The sequence below is a fragment of the Lytechinus variegatus genome, chromosome 16 (genome assembly GCF_018143015.1).
Source record: "Lytechinus variegatus isolate NC3 chromosome 16, Lvar_3.0, whole genome shotgun sequence".
Classification (NCBI taxonomy): Eukaryota; Metazoa; Echinodermata; class Echinoidea; order Temnopleuroida; family Toxopneustidae; genus Lytechinus; species Lytechinus variegatus.
Window position 1 is genome coordinate 2,710,618 of NC_054755.1, and position 21,388 is coordinate 2,732,005.

General features: G+C 35.0%; 1 protein-coding gene across 1 annotated transcript; it reads right to left on the bottom strand.

Moving 5' to 3' along the window:
• Nucleotides 1-34: 34 nt before the first annotated feature.
• LOC121429978 (protein phosphatase 1L-like) lies at nucleotides 35-21,168 on the bottom strand. Its single transcript, XM_041627247.1, has 3 exons — nucleotides 20,623-21,168; nucleotides 13,643-13,811; nucleotides 35-1,818 (listed from the first exon to the last, which is right to left on the bottom strand). The coding sequence occupies exons 1-3, from the start codon at nucleotides 21,067-21,069 to the stop codon at nucleotides 1,304-1,306; spliced, it is 1,131 nt and encodes a 376-aa protein (XP_041483181.1). The 5' UTR covers nucleotides 21,070-21,168; the 3' UTR covers nucleotides 35-1,303.
• Between the last annotated feature and the right edge of the window lie 220 nt (nucleotides 21,169-21,388).

Sequence of the window (21,388 nt, forward strand, 5' to 3'; positions counted from 1 at the left end):
AAGCCTTTCGGCTTTCATGGGCTATCCTGTCAAGGTATTCTTCAATTTCATTGTAATCTCTTGTGATATTCTTGATGAATAAAATCAATCAATCAATCAATTTAATCAAAATGAAACCAGCATACATATTCAACAATGTAATAAAGGTAAGTTTGTACTTGTATCAGTTGGAGAAAGGTTCGAAATGATAGCAGGCCAAGTTATGTAAGGATAGAGCTGTGATATAAAAAAAAGCATATGAAAGAAAGAAAAGAAATATGGGACAATGGGATTGGGGACATGTTTCATATCCTTGTTTACATAAATCATAGCAATCGAATGCAATCCTATAGGCTTTGGTTTTCATAAACATGAAAATGGAAAATGACAGAGTCAGTTCCTACTTCAAACTCAATTATTTTTTGCCCTGCAATAAATTCCAAATAGAGTAGTGAATCGAAGGCCTGTTCACACATGGAATAACAAATCAGTGAAGCACAACAACACATGCACAAAATCGATGGGATATGACACAAAAAATAAGGCGGAAATCATATCATAACGGCTTTATACATGTAAATCAATATAAAAAAATCTGCTACTTGATATACATGTATAACTGCTACATGCAACAAAATAGGTTTGATAATTTCCTTATACAGTGTAGACCTACAGTATTTTTACTGATAAACTTAAATGTGATGTGAACGTTCCATGAATAAAGCCTGAACACAGTTATCCTTATCCTTATGATAAATCAACATGCATCAAGGAGCACGCTGTATTAACTCTTGAAATAATTTTCCATTGATATGTATAAACATAATTTTTGTTCAAGGACCCTTTTCATGATTACCTATAATGATTTGAAATATGGGAGCTTACATCCTACGCAAATGTAATACATGGTATTGGTATTATCATAGTTTTTTTTTATATTTATCAGTGTACAGTATTAGGCAGTATGTCATTGCTTCAAAATATTTACCATCCAGTATTTACCAACCCTGCATAACATATTCAAGGACAAAAGGGAAGGAAAAGACATCATTACAAATTTATAATCATCATGCATGTGCGCAATGTACCTTTGTAAGTACTGTTCTCACAATTTCAATCAAATGATAAATACAATTCAGTCTCTCAAATTCTCAATAAATAACAGTCACATGCCCTCTTCATGATTACTTATTAATGTTCAAAATTCATCCATGAACTCAACATAATCAAACAAAATAACAAAATAAATAAAACCACATTTCATCTTTAAAAAGAATGATTAAATTTAAGCAAGGAAGAAAAAATGATAAGAACCCATATTTAGCTATTGCACATGAGTTGAATTTGAGCGATGTCTGCTGAGATTAATAACCATAACTGTTATATTGTCCATAGAACCGCGGTAGAATGACTGAAGAACAATACTTTTGGCGCCAAAATGCGGCTCCCCTAATCGCTCTTTAATATACTGGACGGCTTCTTCATTACTAAATGTATCCCACAATCCATCGCTGGCAAGGATCAGGAATTGTGGGGTGTGTTCGTCAAGGTCAAAGGTCAAAATATCAGGGTCGGCGACGACAAACTTGTGATCCTTAAGCGGGTAGTCCCCGATGGCACGGGATGTGGCGAGGATTCCAGCGACGCGCCAGACGCCATTGAAAGCAATGAAACCTCCTGCCTTCTTGATGCGTTTACGCTCCTGAGGGTGGTGGGGTTTGTGGTCGTACGAAAGTGGGACGGCTTTTCCAGACCCGTCGCACATCACGCCACGTGAATCCCCAACGTTTGCGACAATCACATCTGATTCTGTTATTAGGGCTACCAGAGCAGTTGACCCTACAATACACACCAAAAAATACAAATGGGAAAAAAAATTCTGAATGAATTTAAGAACTATGAAACATACTATGTTCTCAACAAATTCCTTTTCTGACTTCTGTCACACCTTAATGTATGGTATACATAACATAATGACAAACTATTAAATATTCTTAAAGAAGTTCACCCTGACAAAAAGTTGATTGAATAAAAAGAGAAAAATCCAACAAGCAAAACACTGAAAATTCAATCAAAAGTTTTGCTTAATTTCACAAAACAGTTATATACACATCCTTGTTGGTATGCAAATGAGGAGACTGATGACATCACTCACTCACTTTTTCTTTTGTATTTTATTATATGAAATATCAAATTCAAATAATCCAATTTTCTCCATGATGTTTTGTGAAACAACAATTAATTCCTACATATGCGATTAGCATTGCTTAATACTGTATGATTCAATCAAGTTGAAATATTGTATTATTCAAACAATAAAAAACAAAAGAAATAGTCAGTGAGGGACATCATCGACTGTCTCATTTACATGTCACTGAGGTGTGCATATCACTGTTTTGTGTAAAAAAAGCGAAACTTTAAAATGTCGTAACTTTCTTACTTTACATCCAATTTTGAAGAAATTTTTAGTGTTCTGGGGTGGACTTGACAGTTCACCCAGACAAAACTTTTGTGCAAATAATAAAAAAAAATATTGGTCAAGATTTGAGGAAAATCTATTTAAGGGGAGGTTAGAAGTCAAGGTTATTAGCTTGTCTACATGTAGCTTCATTTAGCTTGGCTCCTAGCTGACCAGGCTCCCTTTGGGGATGACAACCCTCAGCTGCATCCGTAAGGGCTGTGAAGGGGGAATCCCTGTTTCAGTCCCAGGAGCATGTGGATTCGGCCTCTGGCTATATTCGGTTTGGGATGACAGCCCATTCCATCTATTACTATTGTCACTTCAATTATGGTTTATTACGTGGCAGTCATGGGCCGCTTCCCCATCATTTTATAATGGCAATATCAGGCCCAAAGAACAATCTAAATAAGTTATGAGAGTTTTAATTTTTGATGTCACATGCAAGCAGCTTCACCTGTATCATGTATTTGAGAAATCAATGAAATACCATTTTCTCAAAAAAATAATGAAAATGGTTTTATTTAACTTCAGTATATCAACAACCATATCATTTCACACCTGCTCCTGAAAGAATAATATTTCTTTAGTCATCATGAACCATTAAAAAATTGAAATTTATTCATTTGATTTTACATTACATAACATGTGTTGGCTCAGGGTAAGCGATGAATTCCAATTACCGGAGTTATAAATGAATATTCATTATGAATGACGTATTCTGTTGAATCCCGGGAATTGAAGAGTCATAGCGTGCGTAATTTGATAGCGTTGTAGAGACGTACAAACTATTATGTGGTGTCAAAGAGACGGTATTCTAGGGAGCTACCTCAGCTCAGGCTCTGATACCTAAGGCTTAGACTAGTTCTGGTTCAGTAGCCTACTAAGTAGGTCTAGCTAACCAGCTAAGTCTAGCTGCTATTTAGGCCTATCTCTCAAACTTGACCCTCAGCTCAAGGGTATACCCAGATTAAAATATTTTACCTACCTACCGAGATCGAGAAGACAAATTAAAATAAGTCTGGTAACCAACATAAGTTCTCTAGGCCTACACCGTTCGGCATTCTCCAAACGAGTTCTCTTTGGCACCAATAATAGCTCTACAACGCTATCAAATTACGCGCGCTATGACTCTTCAATTCCCGAAATTCAACACCCCCGGGATTCAACAGAATAAGTCATTCATAATGAATATTCATTTATAACTCCGGTAATTGGAATTCATCGCTTACCTTGGTTCAGTTGGTAGAGCGTCCATCTCACAACCGGGAGGTCGGGGGCTCAAAACCCAGCCGCGTCACACCAAAAGACGTTAAAAGATGGGAGTTGCTGCTACCATGTTTGGCATTTAACAATTAAAAGGGATAGAGCCTCGTCGATCTGGTGCTCCACGTTAGCTGCCAGGCCCACCAACTGGGCAAAGCAAATTTTCAGAGTATTTCATTTCATGTCTATTTCGAACAATAAAAATTTAATTATGGATTTTCTTTTTTTTTTCATGTGGGGTTGCTGCTCGTATGACATCACAAACAAAAAACTACAATTCCAATAACTTTCTAAATCTTTCAGTGATTTCCCTCAAACCGTGTCAGGGTGAACTTCCCCTTGAAGATTTGTGACTAGTACAGAATTTGGATGTTAGAGACCCCTCATTCATCATGTACTTGTATACACTGAACCAGTATCACTAAATGCAACAGAGATATGAAAGGGTCTATGAAATCTATTTTTTTATGAAGAGATCCTTTCAGTCATATTCAAATTAAAGTTGAAAAAAACACAGGGATATCTCACTCTGGTTAACCTCCGAGATGTATATAGATGCAGAAGGAATTGTTTTTTCTAAGCACCTTAAAACAAGTGAAGAGCAAGTTCCTTTTAAAATGTGCTTGTTTCATTGGTTGAAGATCAAGTCAAGTTCGATTGCAACCATTTCTGCAAAGGCCTCTTAACTTTTGAAAATAATCTCATGGAGATAAATGTGTTGAGGTTTATAATGCAAATGTCATCTTTTTCATCTGGCACAGAGATGACAGATTGACAGATTATTATTGTGAATACAATCACATACAAGTAAAGGTAAAGAACTCCAGAACATACTTTGCTGCACTGATCTACTGCAGATAAATACCAGATAGGTACATAGAGAGGTCATTGGTCTATATCTTATTATCACTTTCATCAACACACAATGCTTGGCACATTACGAGTGGAGGATTGATTAATTAAAAACGACCTTATAATATGTGGGGGATACCTAGGGTGGATAGTGTAAGCGAGTAAGGGGCAGGAAAAACCTTTCACACTGCAAAAAAATATTATATAAATCTATATTTTATTTGGAGATTTTTTGCCCGATTACTAGGAAAGCATGAATGCTTGTAAGCAAGCAACCAGAGGACCTACAGCTGAAGGTCCTCTCCGAAGGACCTGGTAATGAGGATTAATGCCTTACCAAAGGGCACTAGCGCACCAATTGGGAATTGAACCCAGGTCACCGGAATACGAATCCCCGCTCTACTGACAAATATAATTCATAGAACTGTTCAGTCAGTCTGGACTACATGTAGCTCATGAATTTATAATTATGATGTGGGCCAGACATGCTTCCATTTTTGGGACCCAAAGACCCCCCCCCCCCCTGTTGCATTTCAATGACTGTGATGTATATGGATAAGGTAATTTGGGAATGGAATAAGAAAGGAAAACTGTCATCACTGGAACATGGAATCAATGGCCATGGGCATACTCAACTGGAATACTGTGGTATGAGAATGGAAATCCTTGGTCAGAATAAAAAAAAATAATCTTATATTACAGGAGATTTCCAAATAGACCACAAAGTTAGGATGTAGGCCTTAAGTGCTTTAATATGACATATCCCCAACCCAGCTCCCCCCCCTTGTAAAGCATTTATTAGTGCAATGCATAATGCACTGCATACATGTACATCACTCAGTGCAATGAGCTAAAAGTTTTGAGGGGACCAGATATGGTGTATGGAGTCAAATTTCTGAAAAGCTGAAAGCGAGCAAAAATTTTGACATTTTTAATACAAAATTATGATTTTGTGATAGATTTTAACATCATATTTGCTAAATGATATCATAATTAAGTCATCTCTTTTTACCTGTAATTTTGTTTCTTTTTTCACTTTAGTTTCTTGATCATGAAAATTTTGGGGGATCGTGCATTGCCCTTCAATACCCCTTCGTATGCCATTGGTACATGACCATTCTATCAAGGAGCTTCTAACACAGAAGCTCCTTGATTCTATGTACACATAGAAAGAGATCCTGTAAAGGAAATTGATGGATTGGTTGTAGTACTCATGGTAGACTGCAACACAAACTAACAATACTGATGGCATGCCTATTGATGCACACAGTCAACACTAGTAGACTGAAAGATATCTCATATGTACGTCACAATGGTTTGGACTAACGTCATATGAAAGGATGTGTATAATCATTCATTATCTTCAGCTAATAGTCAAAATGATCATTCTGCTAATCATATGAAAATCAATAATGTCATCAATAAGTTGAAAAACTGGTCATGCAAACAAGCATCCCCCCAGTATAAAACATACAAAACTTTGCATCATAGAAGACACGAAGTGTTATCAAACCAACTTGATCAAAATGCTGGGCTTAACTTTAATTAAAGAAATTGTTGATGTCTCTAAGGAACAAATGATTCATTTTTCACATTCACATCTACCTATACAGGTATGTAAACTTGAATTTAATGAAATTTTCAGTGATAAGCTTGTTTGATCTTTCTCTTCCTTTATAGAATTTTTCGTTGCGGCAGACTTGCCCTTTAAAATGAAAAACCTGCTGATATTTCCAATAATAAATGACAAATTAATAATATTTAAATGTACACAGTCCACTCACCCCCCCCCCCCCCCCGGCTGTAGGGTCCATGGTTGAATTATCACTAATGTCACTACGTTAATTTGCACTACATTAATTTGTTGAACTCTAAATTCATAGAACCAAATGATCTCAGGATGTATACTTACACATCAGAACACATGGTATAAGGGTTTTCATTAATAGGATCTAATCCGGGACATGGACGAGGTAGGAACTTGCTAATTGATGTTGATCTGGTATTGGAACGCCATCATTAGACGCTTTTATACCCACCCAATCACCAAACTTCCTGTATATATATTACAAGAACTCGTCCAGGCGTCAGAATGGCTGATAATTGTATTTCAAGCATTCAAACCCACAAGAAGAAGATAAAGTTCCCTTAAAGTGATTTTAGACTGACTCAATCACCGAATTACCCGTAAATTAATGAGCACTTGTTCAGTTCTCAAAATTCCAAATATTATTTCCCATATCTACATGTAAGAAGTTCTGAAAGTTTATAAGCAGGGGCAGTATCGTCTAGGTAACAGACAAGGCACATATTTCAAGCAACCTACATATATGGTGCCTGTGTCTAGCATACTGAGATGCTGTCATGAAAAAAGTTTCCATAATATGCTTCAACAAAGCAAAGAAAACCCATGACCTTGAAAAATCACTGTGAAAGTTCTTGTAATGAATACAAGCCTATACAAATATGGTATAATTAGAAATGAGTTATGCTATAATGTCACAATTTCTGCCACAACTTCGTGGAAAGACCCAATTTTGAAAAGTAATAAACGGTATGTATTTCCTTTCGGGAATATAAGCAATTTGCATTCACACTAGCAACAATACCTGGTGATGGGTAGATCGGTGAAGATTCCCTCATCAGAGATTACCCCACCATTCTCAGTATTTGAATCGGACTTTAATCACCAACATTGAGCCAACAATATTTAAAGCGAACCTCTTCATTAAATTCCTACATGTATACACACTGTAAAAATCTCTGTGACTTTGGAGAAATCTCAGCGAAGGAGCTATTTAATTTTTTAAAAGTACACTATCAACTTATCGTGGGTATATTCTCTCTGCAATTTGCTTACACACCAGTTGGCAGAAAAATTGTATTTTTCATCATCAGGTTGGTATGAAACAGCTTATAGCTACAGTGTACATTAGATCATCATAATTATTTTAAATCATGGTAAGGAAAATTGCATTCACAGATTCACACATGTTGTATACATGTTTTATTCAAACCATTTCAGGAATGTCCCACGTATCAAATATTTTTATTTTAGGGGCTAGTTTTTCCACATTGGGAGTTTGCTGAAATCGATTTCTTTCATTTTATACTGGAAAGTATATGCTGTATGTAAAACATCATTATTTCTAACTTTTCTTGAATATATACTTTTATTTATTGATCTTGGAAAGTACACTGTACGGTCACCCCAAAACATTCTATTTTCAGAAATTTCAGGGCAATTTTGGCTCTCATGAAGATTAAAGGTAAATGCTACTTTTGGTAACGATATCAAAATGAGTTTGTACAGAATCCAATGAAATGACCACCAAAGTGTCTGTTTGTATAAATAAAACATATACATGCCAAAGGATTCTGGAAGAAATTGTGTAATTGCTGAGAAATCAGCAAATAAGCACAGGAATCAGGTAGAGCGTCGGGCCCGACATTGGAAGCAATAATTATACACTGTCACACGTGCGCTTATCTGTGTTGGGGATCTTCAGTCTGAACATTTTTCAGCATAGATTTCAAGATTTCACAAAGTTCAGTTTATGTGACTGTACCAGATCTAGATCCTTGATGATATACTGACAATTAAGCTTTGTTTTACAGATTTTCTCATGAAATCAGTGTTTACTGCAACTACTGGAATTTCTCTTTAAACTTTTGTCATAAAATAGTAATATTAATGAGAATATGGACATTTTTAATGTACCGATATCCATCACGAAAATATGCTCAATGTGCAGTACCTTAAAAAAGAAAAGGAAACCTGCATGTACATGTATTAAAAGAAGGGAAAAGCTTGCATGAATAACTAGGATTTTAATGAAGTTTTGAGGGAGGTAAGAATATCAAAAATCTTTTGGAAGTTTATAAGGGTCAGAAATATTAAACACCTGTGCTGCCAGGTGAACAGTATGGTAATTATTGAAAATATTTTATATAATCGATATATGATCAACAATTATAATCAATAATTATAAAATATTCTGCAGTTGTCATCAGATTCTTTAGTCAAAGTTTTAAAAAAATGACCCCAAAACAAACAAAAAGCACGAAACTTCTGGGGCCTCTGCCCCGTAAGCAAATCCCCATTTAAGAATATTTCTTGTTCTTGACTGGATATTCTTTCAAATTACATGTAGGTAATTGTTACATGTATGGTGATTTTTACTAGTCTCTTGTTTTTTGGCACATTAATTTGGTATTTTCAAAGACTTTACTTAAATGGAATTGCAGAGTCTCATAATCATAAGATTATATCACAAAATAAAATATTAAAAAATCTATAAATCAAAATCTAGAACAGAATTTGAGTCAATGTTGTTGCATTTTTCACAAGGATGAACAAGTGTTCACAAAATATCTGTAAAAATTTATGGATGATAATACAACCAATACAGGAATTTGATACAAGTGACTGATAAGGTAATGTGAAGAACATGAAGTATCGCTATCTGCCTCACAATCATGTCAATGAAACAGGTCCTCGTGATGAAGACTTCCTCTCTTGATGATAACAGAACTCTCCCTAATGTTTGCTCCATTCAACTCTCATGTATTGCAATTCAAACAACCACACAGTGACTCCACAAACATTTATCTTCGTTACCATGGTTTCAATCATTCTACCCCCCCCCCCCCAATTTAATTTCATGATGTGATGGAAGCTTGGTATGTTTTGCCACAGTACAGACTCATGATAACCACAAGTGATATCAGAAAAGATATGATAGTTTGAAATTGAATCAAGAAAACTAATTTAGGGTGTACCACAAGGGAAAAGGCTACAAATTGATACAGAGGGCAGAAGTTCAAATAGTGATGTGTGTGACATCATCAGTTTCTTCATTTGCATACTGACCACGATGTACACAAACTCTTTTTTTGTGAAATGAATTGCAAATATTACATCCAATTTTAATGATTTTTCAGCACCATGCTTGTTTGATTTTTCTACACCAGTAGTTATTAGAAGTTATATACTTGTTGGGGATGGTCTTGGCCCTTTAAAGGCTGTAACCTGTCATATATTGCTATCTGATTGATACACGTCTGTAAAAAGTCAATTATACTAAAGATCTTTACGAAAAGGATGTGTTTGCACAAGGGTTTCCATATATACATGTAGCCCAACAGGCCTGACATTATTTCGCCATCACTTCCATCAGCCCTTAATTCCAAATATCCAATTACCGTTGATGCGAAATGGCACCGCACCTGTACAAACGGAGCGGCCACATACTCAGGACCTCAAATTAAATTCAAACAAGCTGACAACATCTGGTTAATTTCATATGCATTTCCATGGCAACCATTCATTTCCAGATGCCCTGGCCTCATGAATATTTGGGGAAAGCTAAACATGGCTAAGGACCAGAGCCGGCTCCCCCGCATGAATAATTGGCCATTCTCCTTACGTTTCACATGCAGTGTGTACGTCTGCATTGCCGTCAAGCTTAACTGCATCCTGCTATGATGAAAGGAGCATGCTGGGATATCATTTCTGGATTCTGTGGTTACAGAACAGATGAGCCATTCCTGATCATATAAAGTTTGAGTGGTTCCATGGCTTAATATTATCACTTTCCAAAGACCTGGTCAATGCAACCAAGATATAGAAGATATTCTGGTGTCGTATAAAAACTGGGAAGTTAAATCTGACACCAGGTTGTGTCATTAGCGGACCTCATCCTAAGGGTGTTAAAATAACACCCTAGAGTTTGAACACAACACCAAAGAGTGTGAGAGTAACAATCGAAGGTGTTGTTAGTAATGCCCATGGGTGTTGAACAAACACTAAAACTAATACTATAACACCAGAAAAAAAACTGGTGTGATCCTCTCTAGCCCAAACTACAGTTTTTGTTGTGTGGTGTTGAAAAGACTGTTTTGCTGCATATAAAGACACATGAAATACATGAAGAATGGCATTATCGGGACTACACTGTTGGCCTACACATTAAAAAAATGTTTGAAGCAACTATTACAGACAGTACTTGGCACTTGAAAAGCCATGTTTTGCGGTGGACAATTTTTGATACATACATGTAGTACTGTACTGCCTTTATAGGGCCGTCTGCACCAGCCTGAGTTTTCAAATTAGCGCGCTATTTCTGATCCGGCAAATTATCCCAATCTGAACAATCTCTAGCTTATTTGTAATGGAGATGCAGTTATCGCGCTAGTTCACTGGATCAATCTCAAGATTGGAATTATTTGCAAAATATCGCACTATTTACGAATTATCCCGCTAATTCGCAAGTGCAGACACACTCAGGATTATTTATTCACGGCGTCAGACCATAATGCATCGATGCCTTGCTCGAGCAGGAATCGCTCTTCTTGCGAAGGTGGAGATGAGATTTCTTGAATCTCGAGATTAATCCCGAAGAGGGCCGATCGGGCTAAAATCTTGTGATTGAGCAAACTCGGGCTAGTGCAGCACTGCCTTATGATACTTGATTGCATTTCATTATGGGATACTCTGAACAACCCTAAAGCGACAATTGAAACATGTATAGTCCCACTGGAACAATGATCAAAAGTTCACTAACAAATATCTAAGGGCTTCAACAATCTCACAATGTAGGTGGTAAAATTCTACTCTATGATGAATTTTTGATGCAATAACCTGATATGAAGGCAACTTCATACTTTTCCAACAAAAAAAGGAACTCCTGTTTTCTCCTTTTCTTAAAAGGGGATACTCAAATGTACTCTGACTTGATAAAGCCGACTTGGTTTAAATTTAGTACACTGAATTTATGGAATTAAAGTTTTGTATTCTTTGAAAGTTGAAACAATACTTTAATACTGAATTTTAAAAGCCCTCTCACCCCACTTTTTTACATCATCTGGGATCACCATTTGTTTACTTCATTCTTTAAAATTCTTTTTTTTTCATAAATGTACAGTACAACACAAACAGGTCCTTTAGAAACTACTTAAAGCAATCACTTTCATGATGGTGAGAAATAAAAGAAAAATGGACATTTTATACCTCAAAATAATGTAATATGTATAAACATACATATAATACTGGTACATATTGTGCTTCACCTTTCATCCCAACAATGCAATTTGCAATTAATCATCATATTTTCATACTTCATTAGTTTCTGTAAATCATTATTAAACTGTATTAGAAGCATATATTCAAATTAATTTCAGGCAGAGTGCATGTAGGTCTACCCCTTAAAAAGAGAAAATAAATATGTAGCCTTTACCAAATGTTGTATAAAAGCAGGAAAACTACTGGTATATTCTCACAAGAGTAGACAATTCTATAGATGTATGCCAATATTTATTCATTTACCGCCTTATCGGTTAAACACAAAAGATTAGGAATATCCATGAATTTAGCTAATCATGGGCAATGGGTTGGAGCAAGGTACACATGTTACATGTTTTGTTCTTGTGGGATGGCCTGGACAGGAGAATCAAGCAAACAGACCTTGGTAAATCAACCGCTATGAGCCGATTCAGAATTTCATTAAAAAGAGAGCACAGAAAGTGAGCTGATTCTTTTCAATTTTCTAACAAACCAAATAAAGAAAGTTGTTCTCACAGCCCTCAAAATAGACCTAAGCACCCTTAGGAGGGCAAGGCAATTTTTTTAACAATATACATGTAGAATCACTGTCAGAAATGGGGGAGATTTCAAGGCATCAGGTTGGCACCCAGGGCAAACACCTTAATGCGAGCCATTGGTTCTCAATCCCAGAAAGGATGCAATCAGCTTTTTTTTTTAAAGTTGAGCAAAAAAATTTCACTGCCAAAAAGGATGTGATCGCCCTTTAAAAAAAACAGGTGACAAGTTGTGAAAGGATTTTCATTCAAAAAGTCTATATTTTCCTTAAAAACATGACAATCTCCCCCCCCCCAAAAAAAAAAAAAAAAATTACTCCCACTCCCAAATCTTCAGCATTAGAATTGAATTGAATTCTTTATCATCTCCAGGAAATTTGCACTGGTGCATTACAAATGTGTAGGGGAGACCGGGGTTAGTTGGAACATGGGGTAAGTTGAAACATTGTAACTTTCTTTAAAGCCTGTAAAATAAATTTATGCAATATTGCCCTCAATTTATTGCTATTAATAATACAACACTGTTGATTATTGCAATAAATTGAGGGCAGTATTGCATAAATCTATTTTACAGGCGTTATAAAGAAAATTACAATGTTTCAACTTACCCCATGTTCCAACTAACCCCGGTCTCCCCTACCCCCAAAAATTAAGTTAACAAATGAGATCACATATAAAATCAATTATATGTCAGCAAACTGCAGATATAATTCGATTTATTTATTCTGTTTCCAGGCAAAAGACAACAAGAATAAGTACAAGAAGAAGATATTACCACCGACTAGTGCCTGAGGATGACTAAAAGAAAAACTAGTTTCTGTTATGAAGCTCTCCTCACTAGTCGGGGTTTACAATATACAAAAATAAAATCGGTATAAAATTGTTTCAACTACATGTAGCAATACTTGTGCCTCAGATAAACCTCATTTGCTATGATATGCTTCTGCGCAAAGATGCAAAATTGATCCCCTACAGAAATTTAAGCGTGCCGCTTGCTAGTAACTAGCATGCGACTAGCAGGGCGCTCGCTTAATAAGCGAGTGCATGCTAGCGAACAGTCCCTGCTCGCTAAAGATCGCTTAACTATTACTCTGCACGCATATTACACGCTTATTAAGCTAGCCGCATGCTAGTTACTAGCATGCCGCAAGCTTGCGCAAGCTAGTCGCACGCTTCCCGCAAGCTTGGAAATTTCTGTAGGGGATGTTACATAACAGTAAATCATAACTACTGAAAGAATCTGGGCAAACAATCAATGATTCATTAATAAATCCTTACAGAGAAATGTTTGTGGATAAACTAAGATATAAATTTATATTCTGAGTATGCATTCAATGATGAATGGTGTTTCATTTTTTAAAGAATGTAGTTCAAAATCTGGGAATCATTTCAATAATGGATCTTGTTTCGTTCACCAAAGATATACACTTAGACTCTAGACATGAGTGGAACAATTAATTAATGACATCATCGTATCAATTACCATACCTGCCATATCCTCATTTGACTTTGCTACAGTAAGGAATTTCTCGTCCACAGCCAATATTTCTTCGATGAGTATCTGTGAATGATTGACATGTTGCTGTCTTCGTTTAGCGGTGGCAAGTCGCGCAAGGACTGATTGTGAGAGTAACTTCTCTGTGAATTCTGCTGCAAACTGAAAAAAAAGAGAAAGAAAAAAATGATACTTCTAAGACACGACAGGGTAGGAAATAATTGTTATTTTTTAGGGGTTATCTTTTTCTCGACATTGGGGCGTTTGCAGAAATTTGGGGGCTATTTTTTTTATTTTAAGGGCTACTTTTTAGGGGTAACAAGCAATTATACAGTATGTCATTCTGCCATAGTTACAATATTGATTCTTGAACATTTTTGTGGCAGATCTTGGGGTGACTCTCTAAAAAGAATGGTCGCCCCAAAGTGTTATTTTGGGGGAATTTTAGGGGGTTAGGGGCTTTCATGAGGGGAAAGTTGCCCATCAACCTCATGTATTTCCTACACTGCTACCATGATTATGGATACTAAAGACAGATGCATTATTAATTACCATGGAGCTATTAAGGTCCATGGTAATACACATTACACACAGCGTTATGATTTAAGCATGAAGGTTAAAGAGTAACCACCATGAATGAAGATATGATTATCAAAATCATATTGTCAAGTAATGCGTTTCTGTATGATTTCCTTGTAATAAAATGTTTTGTTGAATCATGATAGTGTAATCAAAATATTTACAAATAACAAAAAACAGACTATTGGTAAACAAAAAGAAACATGAAAAACAGAAAATGTTACACAAAATTATGAATGAATAAAAATATACTTTTTTAAAACTAAGGCAATCAATTTGTACTGTAATTTGTATCAAATATTTCAGATCAATTATAAATGTCAGGATTTTCTTTCTCTATAATAATAATAATAATAATAATAGTGAATATTGAGCGTGCACACCGTCCAGAAACGCTCATGGTGCTAGTGCAGCAACGGTTCCTTTAGATAAATATTTTTTTTATACACGTACATTACAAACAGCTACTTAGATTTGAATCGAAATCTTAAATCACTACAAGTACCATCCTGCATCACCATCTCTGAAATTCCCAGCTACATCCTACATAGATCTATCTTCTAAATTTTTATCATAGTTTTGTTGATAAATGTGTTCATCTCTCATCTAGATCACTTTTGAATATTCATTCTGAGTCGATAATTCTTGTTTTATTGCCCATTATTGATGTTGTTTTTACAAAATTGCTTTTCAAAGCAGTTTAATGACTCACTCTGTATTTGATTGAAATTTAATACTCAATAAGCACATGAATAATATAAAACAATACATGGAATTTTCATACTCTTCACCCATAAAAAACACTGCATAAAAATATATTTTATTGATCAATAAAGCCATGGTACACCGCAAGGTTGTTTAACTTGTTTTGCAGTCTATGAAAATATAAATTTCGTTATTTTCACTATCAATTATCGTTCTTTTCAATTCTTTAATATTAAACTTGAGCTGCCTCCCCTGTTTGAAATTTACTTGACAAAGAAAATTGCTTACAGTACACATAAACATATGTAACTCCAGAATAATACAATAATTGGTCATCATGCATAACTTTACCAAAAAGCAATCATTCATGTAATTGCTTCTAAATAATCTCCATATACATCATAATAGGGCATGCCTTCTAATTTTAGATTTAATGCTTGTGAAGAAATTACACACTCAGTGAGCCCCAGCCAAGAAAAAAATTAGATTTGACGGATACATCCTGTTTCTGCAAAAAGTACAAAAATCAATATCATGTGAATGCAAGAAAATTGTGAGATCCCCGGTGTATGAAAGCAGGATACAGGTATCCAGGCTTCCTGCAGACACTGACAAAGAACAAAACTTAGTCAAAGGTGAAATATAAAACACTGAAACTAATAAATGGGTAGGGTTTACCTAAAAATTAAATTTTAAATCAAATGTACTCATTTTGCGATTTCATTCAAACTAATGTAAAATGTAATAGTTTATCATATCACATATTTTTCAATACCATTTACATGTACATAATATTTTTATAACTTGTCATTAAGTTACAATACAGGACAATATACTGATTTTTCTTTTATACTGTGCCATGATTCCATTTCAACAGTTCTGTAACATATAAATTTCCCCCTTTTTAATTATTTGTCTCTTTGAAATTCTAAACATGATATCAAAATAACATTGAATACATTCCCCTACCAAATGACTCACAGTAATGAAAATACATGCATGACTTGGGACCATCTTGTGGCGGAAGTATGGGATAGACGAGACTCACAAGAGGACATTGGCCTGTCAAGGTCTGTCCCAAATATTACAACACAACAAACTTCAGGAATGAGTAAAACACATTGGCCCGTATTCTGAAGTCGGGTTTAACTTAAACTCAGGTTTAAAGCTGTGGTTTAAGTATGGACAGCCCATTGTTACATAAATCACTAATGTTCAGTAAAGATATCATATTTCATTGCACTTGGCTCTCAAACCATCCATAATTGTCTTGGAAGTATTAATAGATGATTGTCTTCACCATCGATGAAACAGGAAAGAGTAGGCCTACAGGAAACATAAGAAACATACAACTTAATAAAAATTTTGATACTTTTGGCTTTCCATACTTAAACCACAACTTTAAACCTGAGTTTAAGTTAAACCCGACTTAAGAATACGGGCCAATGAAACAATTAAAAAAAATAAGTAAAGAAGAAAAACAAAGCATGAGTCTAATACTACATACATGTATGACTATGAGTCAACAGTGATGGTGACATGAAAAGGTGAGAAAGATACTGATAAGTAGCTGTTAAATATTGAAAGTGTAAAAAGGGGTATTTTTGAGTTTCCCATGTTTTCTTGGACATCCTATTTTGGGATGTCCTATTTTGGTATTTTTAAGTTTCCCATGTTTTCTTGGACATCCTACATGTATTTTAGCATTTTATGTAAATGAGGGAGATCAATAACCATTTCTTCTCTCGAATATCTTTACAAGTAAATTTGGTTAAAGCGCAATTTTGATTTGTTGTGAGAAAAGCTCATCACTGCTTCATAAATAAAATCAAATGTATTAATGAGGATTTTATACTCTAGATTATGAATCAAACTTATGTTTGCATTTGTTTATTGGAGGAAAAATTGAAATCATTAAAATAGTGATGTGACATCATTGGCTTCCTTATTTGCATACGACCACTCATGATGTGCATGTCCGGTTTTGTGAAAATTAGGGAAAAGTAAAAATACAGGCATCACGAGGGGGGAGTAAATGGGCAAGTCCAAGAAAAGGTCACCCTAGAAGGCAAAAATTCATCTTTAATTTAAGAAGTTATCTTTGGTGGGGTAAGAAAGCCCAAATGTTAAATTTTAAAATTTAATTAAGAAAAATCTGATAATATGCATATTTATGCTAATTTGGGGCACCTAATTTGCATAATTGGTAAAATGGGCGTTACGTATGGGACAATTATAAAAACTCATAGAAAATAAAAACAAAACTTGTGAGATTTAGTCATAGGTGGGACATGGACCCCCTAACATCTTATTATTTTTGGGGGAAAAAATGTGATGTCATCTAATTAATTATGCAAATTAGGTCTTGTCCAAGGATGGAATGTCCCATACGTAACATTTTGAGGATGTTTTTTTAAGTTATTTCTCATAATACAATACTTGCATTGTTGCATCTCTGGGAAGTTCTGATTTATAAAGTATGAAAATGTTATACCCCAAAAAGTTTCAAAAATAGAGTTTACTTTTTAATTAAAAGTTAATTAAAAAATTGTTACGTATGGGACAACATGTTACGTATGGGACATTTACACACAATGTCAATGGGGAGATTTGTGTACAAAGTGAATGGAGAAAAAAAATTCAAGAGTGCTCTAAAAAAGTGATTATTTACCTTTTCTTTAGTTTTTAAAGACTGATTTGTTATGAATACTGATTAATGAAAACAATTGAAGTGAAAAAATTGTGAAAATGGAAAAATATGAATAAAATAAAAAACAATAGAAATACATAAGAAATTCATGAAACCATGAAAAACAAGGAAAAAAATGTTGAAATGGCTAATTTCCTTTTCAGTCATATCAAATATGTCTCAATAGAACATTTTAAAAGATAGAAACTCTTTTGTTATTTCCATATTTCAAATTATTTCAATTTGTTGAATTATGGGGGAAATTGTGTACATTCTCTATGGGGACAAAATGTCCCATACGTAACTGTCCCATACGTAACATGTCATTAATTTGTTTAATTAGAGTCTGTAATTAGAGGGATTTGGCTTATGACATGAAACTTGCCTTAGATATACTAGAGTATTGTGACTTCTATCACACTAAGTTACAAGTTGTCAAATGAAATACTTTCAGAGAATTCTCAACTTGAAAAAATTGTTTTAAAAATTGTCTTTTTTTCTGCGTCCCATACGTAACGGCCCATCTTTTCTCTCTAAAAGGTCAAGGTCGAGGTCATGTGCCACCATTTTTTCCATGATTATTCTTCTCCTAGATGTTTACCATCATGAGGGTATTCAATCTAATCAAAGTCAAATAACACTATTTTTCAGGTCATTGAAGCCTCTGAAATGTCCCATACGTAACGCGCGCGAATTCTTGGACTTGCCCAAATGTGAAATGCTGGGCAATAAATCCTTCTCAGATGGAACCTAATTAAGGCTTAGCCGAGCAAGGCATGCTTCCCTAATGGTTGAGGACTTTGTGGCCCTCGTATGTTTTATTCCTTTTATAGGATACCAGTCTACTGCACAGTACATATTAATGGATGCTGTTAACAGAACAGAATATGGGAGCTGAAGAATGGTGTGCCCTCGTTTTTTCTTTGACTCTGAACTTAAATTTAGTGCTCTCAATCATTCTTCAAAACATTTTAATAGCAAATAGCCTGTCTAAAGCTTTGATTAAAGGTCAGTATTAGGTGAATACTCTAATCAATTTAAGAGAGTGAAGATCTAAACAAGTACACAAATTAAAGTCAGACTTCGGCCTAACAAGGTCACTGGACTCTTTCAAAACAAAAATCATCCAAAAGTCAAATCTGTGATCTGCTTGCTTGGTGACCTCGACATTTCAACAAACATGCATAAAATATGCAAACGGAACCCAAGACAAGGCAGGACAAGCAAATTATGCTTACAGTTGGAATGTAAAGATTACAAAGCTATAACTACGATTTGTCTGTTCCTAAGACCTAACAAACTGTAAAGAGATCGAAATTGAAAAATATACCATATTTTCAAAGTTCAATTGATTCATTTATCATATCTTTTCAAAATCCAACAAAAAACATGTTATATTCACACATACCACACATTACAGGGATACTCCAAACTGAGTGAGGATACATGTACCATGGAGCTAGCTCTATGCATGTACGTTTGAACAGATTTATAAAGGAAAATAAGACAAACAAAACACTGAAAATTTGAACAAAATTAGACAAGGAATAACAAAGTTATGATATATTTTAAAGTTTTGCATTATTCTGGTGAAATAGTGATATGCTTATCTTCATGAATATTCAATGAGCAAATTGATGATGTCATATCCCCACTTGTTCTTTTGTATTTTATTATATAAAATTAGTTTTATTTAATTATTTCCTTCAAAAACTTAAAACATTGGATTGAAAACTGATTGTGCATAAGATATTCAATGATGTAACTTACTTAATTTAGGGGAGACATATCATTCGCAATTGTATGAAGTATAACGATTATGATTTCATGCAATAACATAATGTAAGAAAAGGGAAGGTGGGGATGTGACATCATGTGCACACCTAATGAATATTCATGATGACTTGCATACTATATAACTATTTTCAAAAAATATTGCTAAACTTTAAAATTCAAAAGTTAACTTCATTCTTTGTTAAACAATTTGGATGATTTTTTTTGCTTGGCGAATTGTACTCTATTTTATATTTAGATATAATTATAAATTATTTTCACTTTTCAGCCCAGAGTACCCCTTTAATATTGTGAGGCATACCAGGGCATATACTGTAAGAGACAGACAGATCATTTGCCTATTGAGAATTTGAGATCAGTCCCCCTATTATTAACAAATATTAGGCCTATATTAAAAAAAACATTGGTTTTGGTACCGTAAGGGCACTAGTATTCAACCCGTTTTGAGAGTTTCGTCAAATTACGGTACAACAATTTTCACAAATATATGATTTTAAAAAAAGAATAAAATCAAGACACAAGTAAATGGGGAAGGATGCAGAAAAGGGCAGAAGGAATATTGGGTACCTGTTCATATCAAGTTTACAGAATAGAATCATTCATTGGGGGGAAATTATGACACAGTGTAGTAATCTGTCACTTTTAGTTTGAGAATTTATAAAGAGAGAATGCAAGTGCAAATACATTAAAATAAACCACAACATCCTGACAAAAGAAAATGGAAATGTGAGATTTATTAGATCATAATGCTTTCAAAAGACAAAGGAAAGTAGATATCTTTTATTGCAGAATGATAATAGTCAGTTCTTGTATAGCACATTATATTAACGTCTCTATGTGCTTCCAAAGGACTTGGATATTATTACACTGGCTTTAGCCCCGCAGCCTTTTACAGCATAAATTCCTGCCAGGTACCCATTTACCTCACCTGGGTTGAGTGCAGCACATTGTGGATAAATTTCTTGCTGAAGGAAACTACGCTATGGCTGGGATTTGGATCCAAGCCCCTCTGTTTCAAAATCCACTGGGCCACAAGTTGCAACGCTCCACGTAATTTCCCATAAATCAAATTTGTAATCAATTAAAATGCAAAAAGTCTCAAAAAAACAGATCAACAATTTTCAAATGATCAATTGCACACATCACATCTTGACTTGAGGCTTCAATCATATTATCTAGAGAAAACTATGAAATTAATATTAATACCTCGCCTCCATGGCCGTCATAAATCCCACAGAATTTTTCAGACACTCCATCCTTCTCTCCCGTCGCGTAATCAAATCGGTCTTCCATCCCAGGGCGTCGTCCTTGAATAGAATACACAGCAACATTGTCTTTCAAAAGTTCCCAATGAGCTACATCACTTTGACTTTCGAATTGTTTATAACTAGATCTGTGGCTAGCATGACTGTACTTTAAATGCCCGTTACTCCTCCCTAGTCCCCCTTTGTTCAAACCGGGAATCCGCATGATCACTGGTGGGCCAGGCCCGGCGTCTGAGTGCATGAGTGTCCGTCTAAACACCGAGCGGAGGATGTGGTCTCGATGAAAGACATAACCATAGAGAAATAACAATGCGAAAACCACCGCAACTGTTTCATATTTCAACAAAGTTCCACGAACAAAGCGGCTGAACAATGCTATAAGCGTCATCTTGAAATTGTAACAAGTTAACGATCTATTCACTACATTTTGGCAAGAATAATGATGAATGAAAATCACATCTGTCCTTCCTACGTCTGCTGCTACATCGATAACAAAGAGGTAACGCCCTCTACGTAAAATCATCAATACAATAATCATAGTCATTATCACCCCCAAAAGCGTCAATATATCCCCTATCACCTTTTCATGAAGATTCGAACATTTCAATTTCAAATTGTGATATTACTGGGGCCTGAAGAGCCTGAAGTGTTTGAATTATTTCAATTTGCCCATCAGAGTAAAATGCTCGGTTTAATTTTGTTTATTT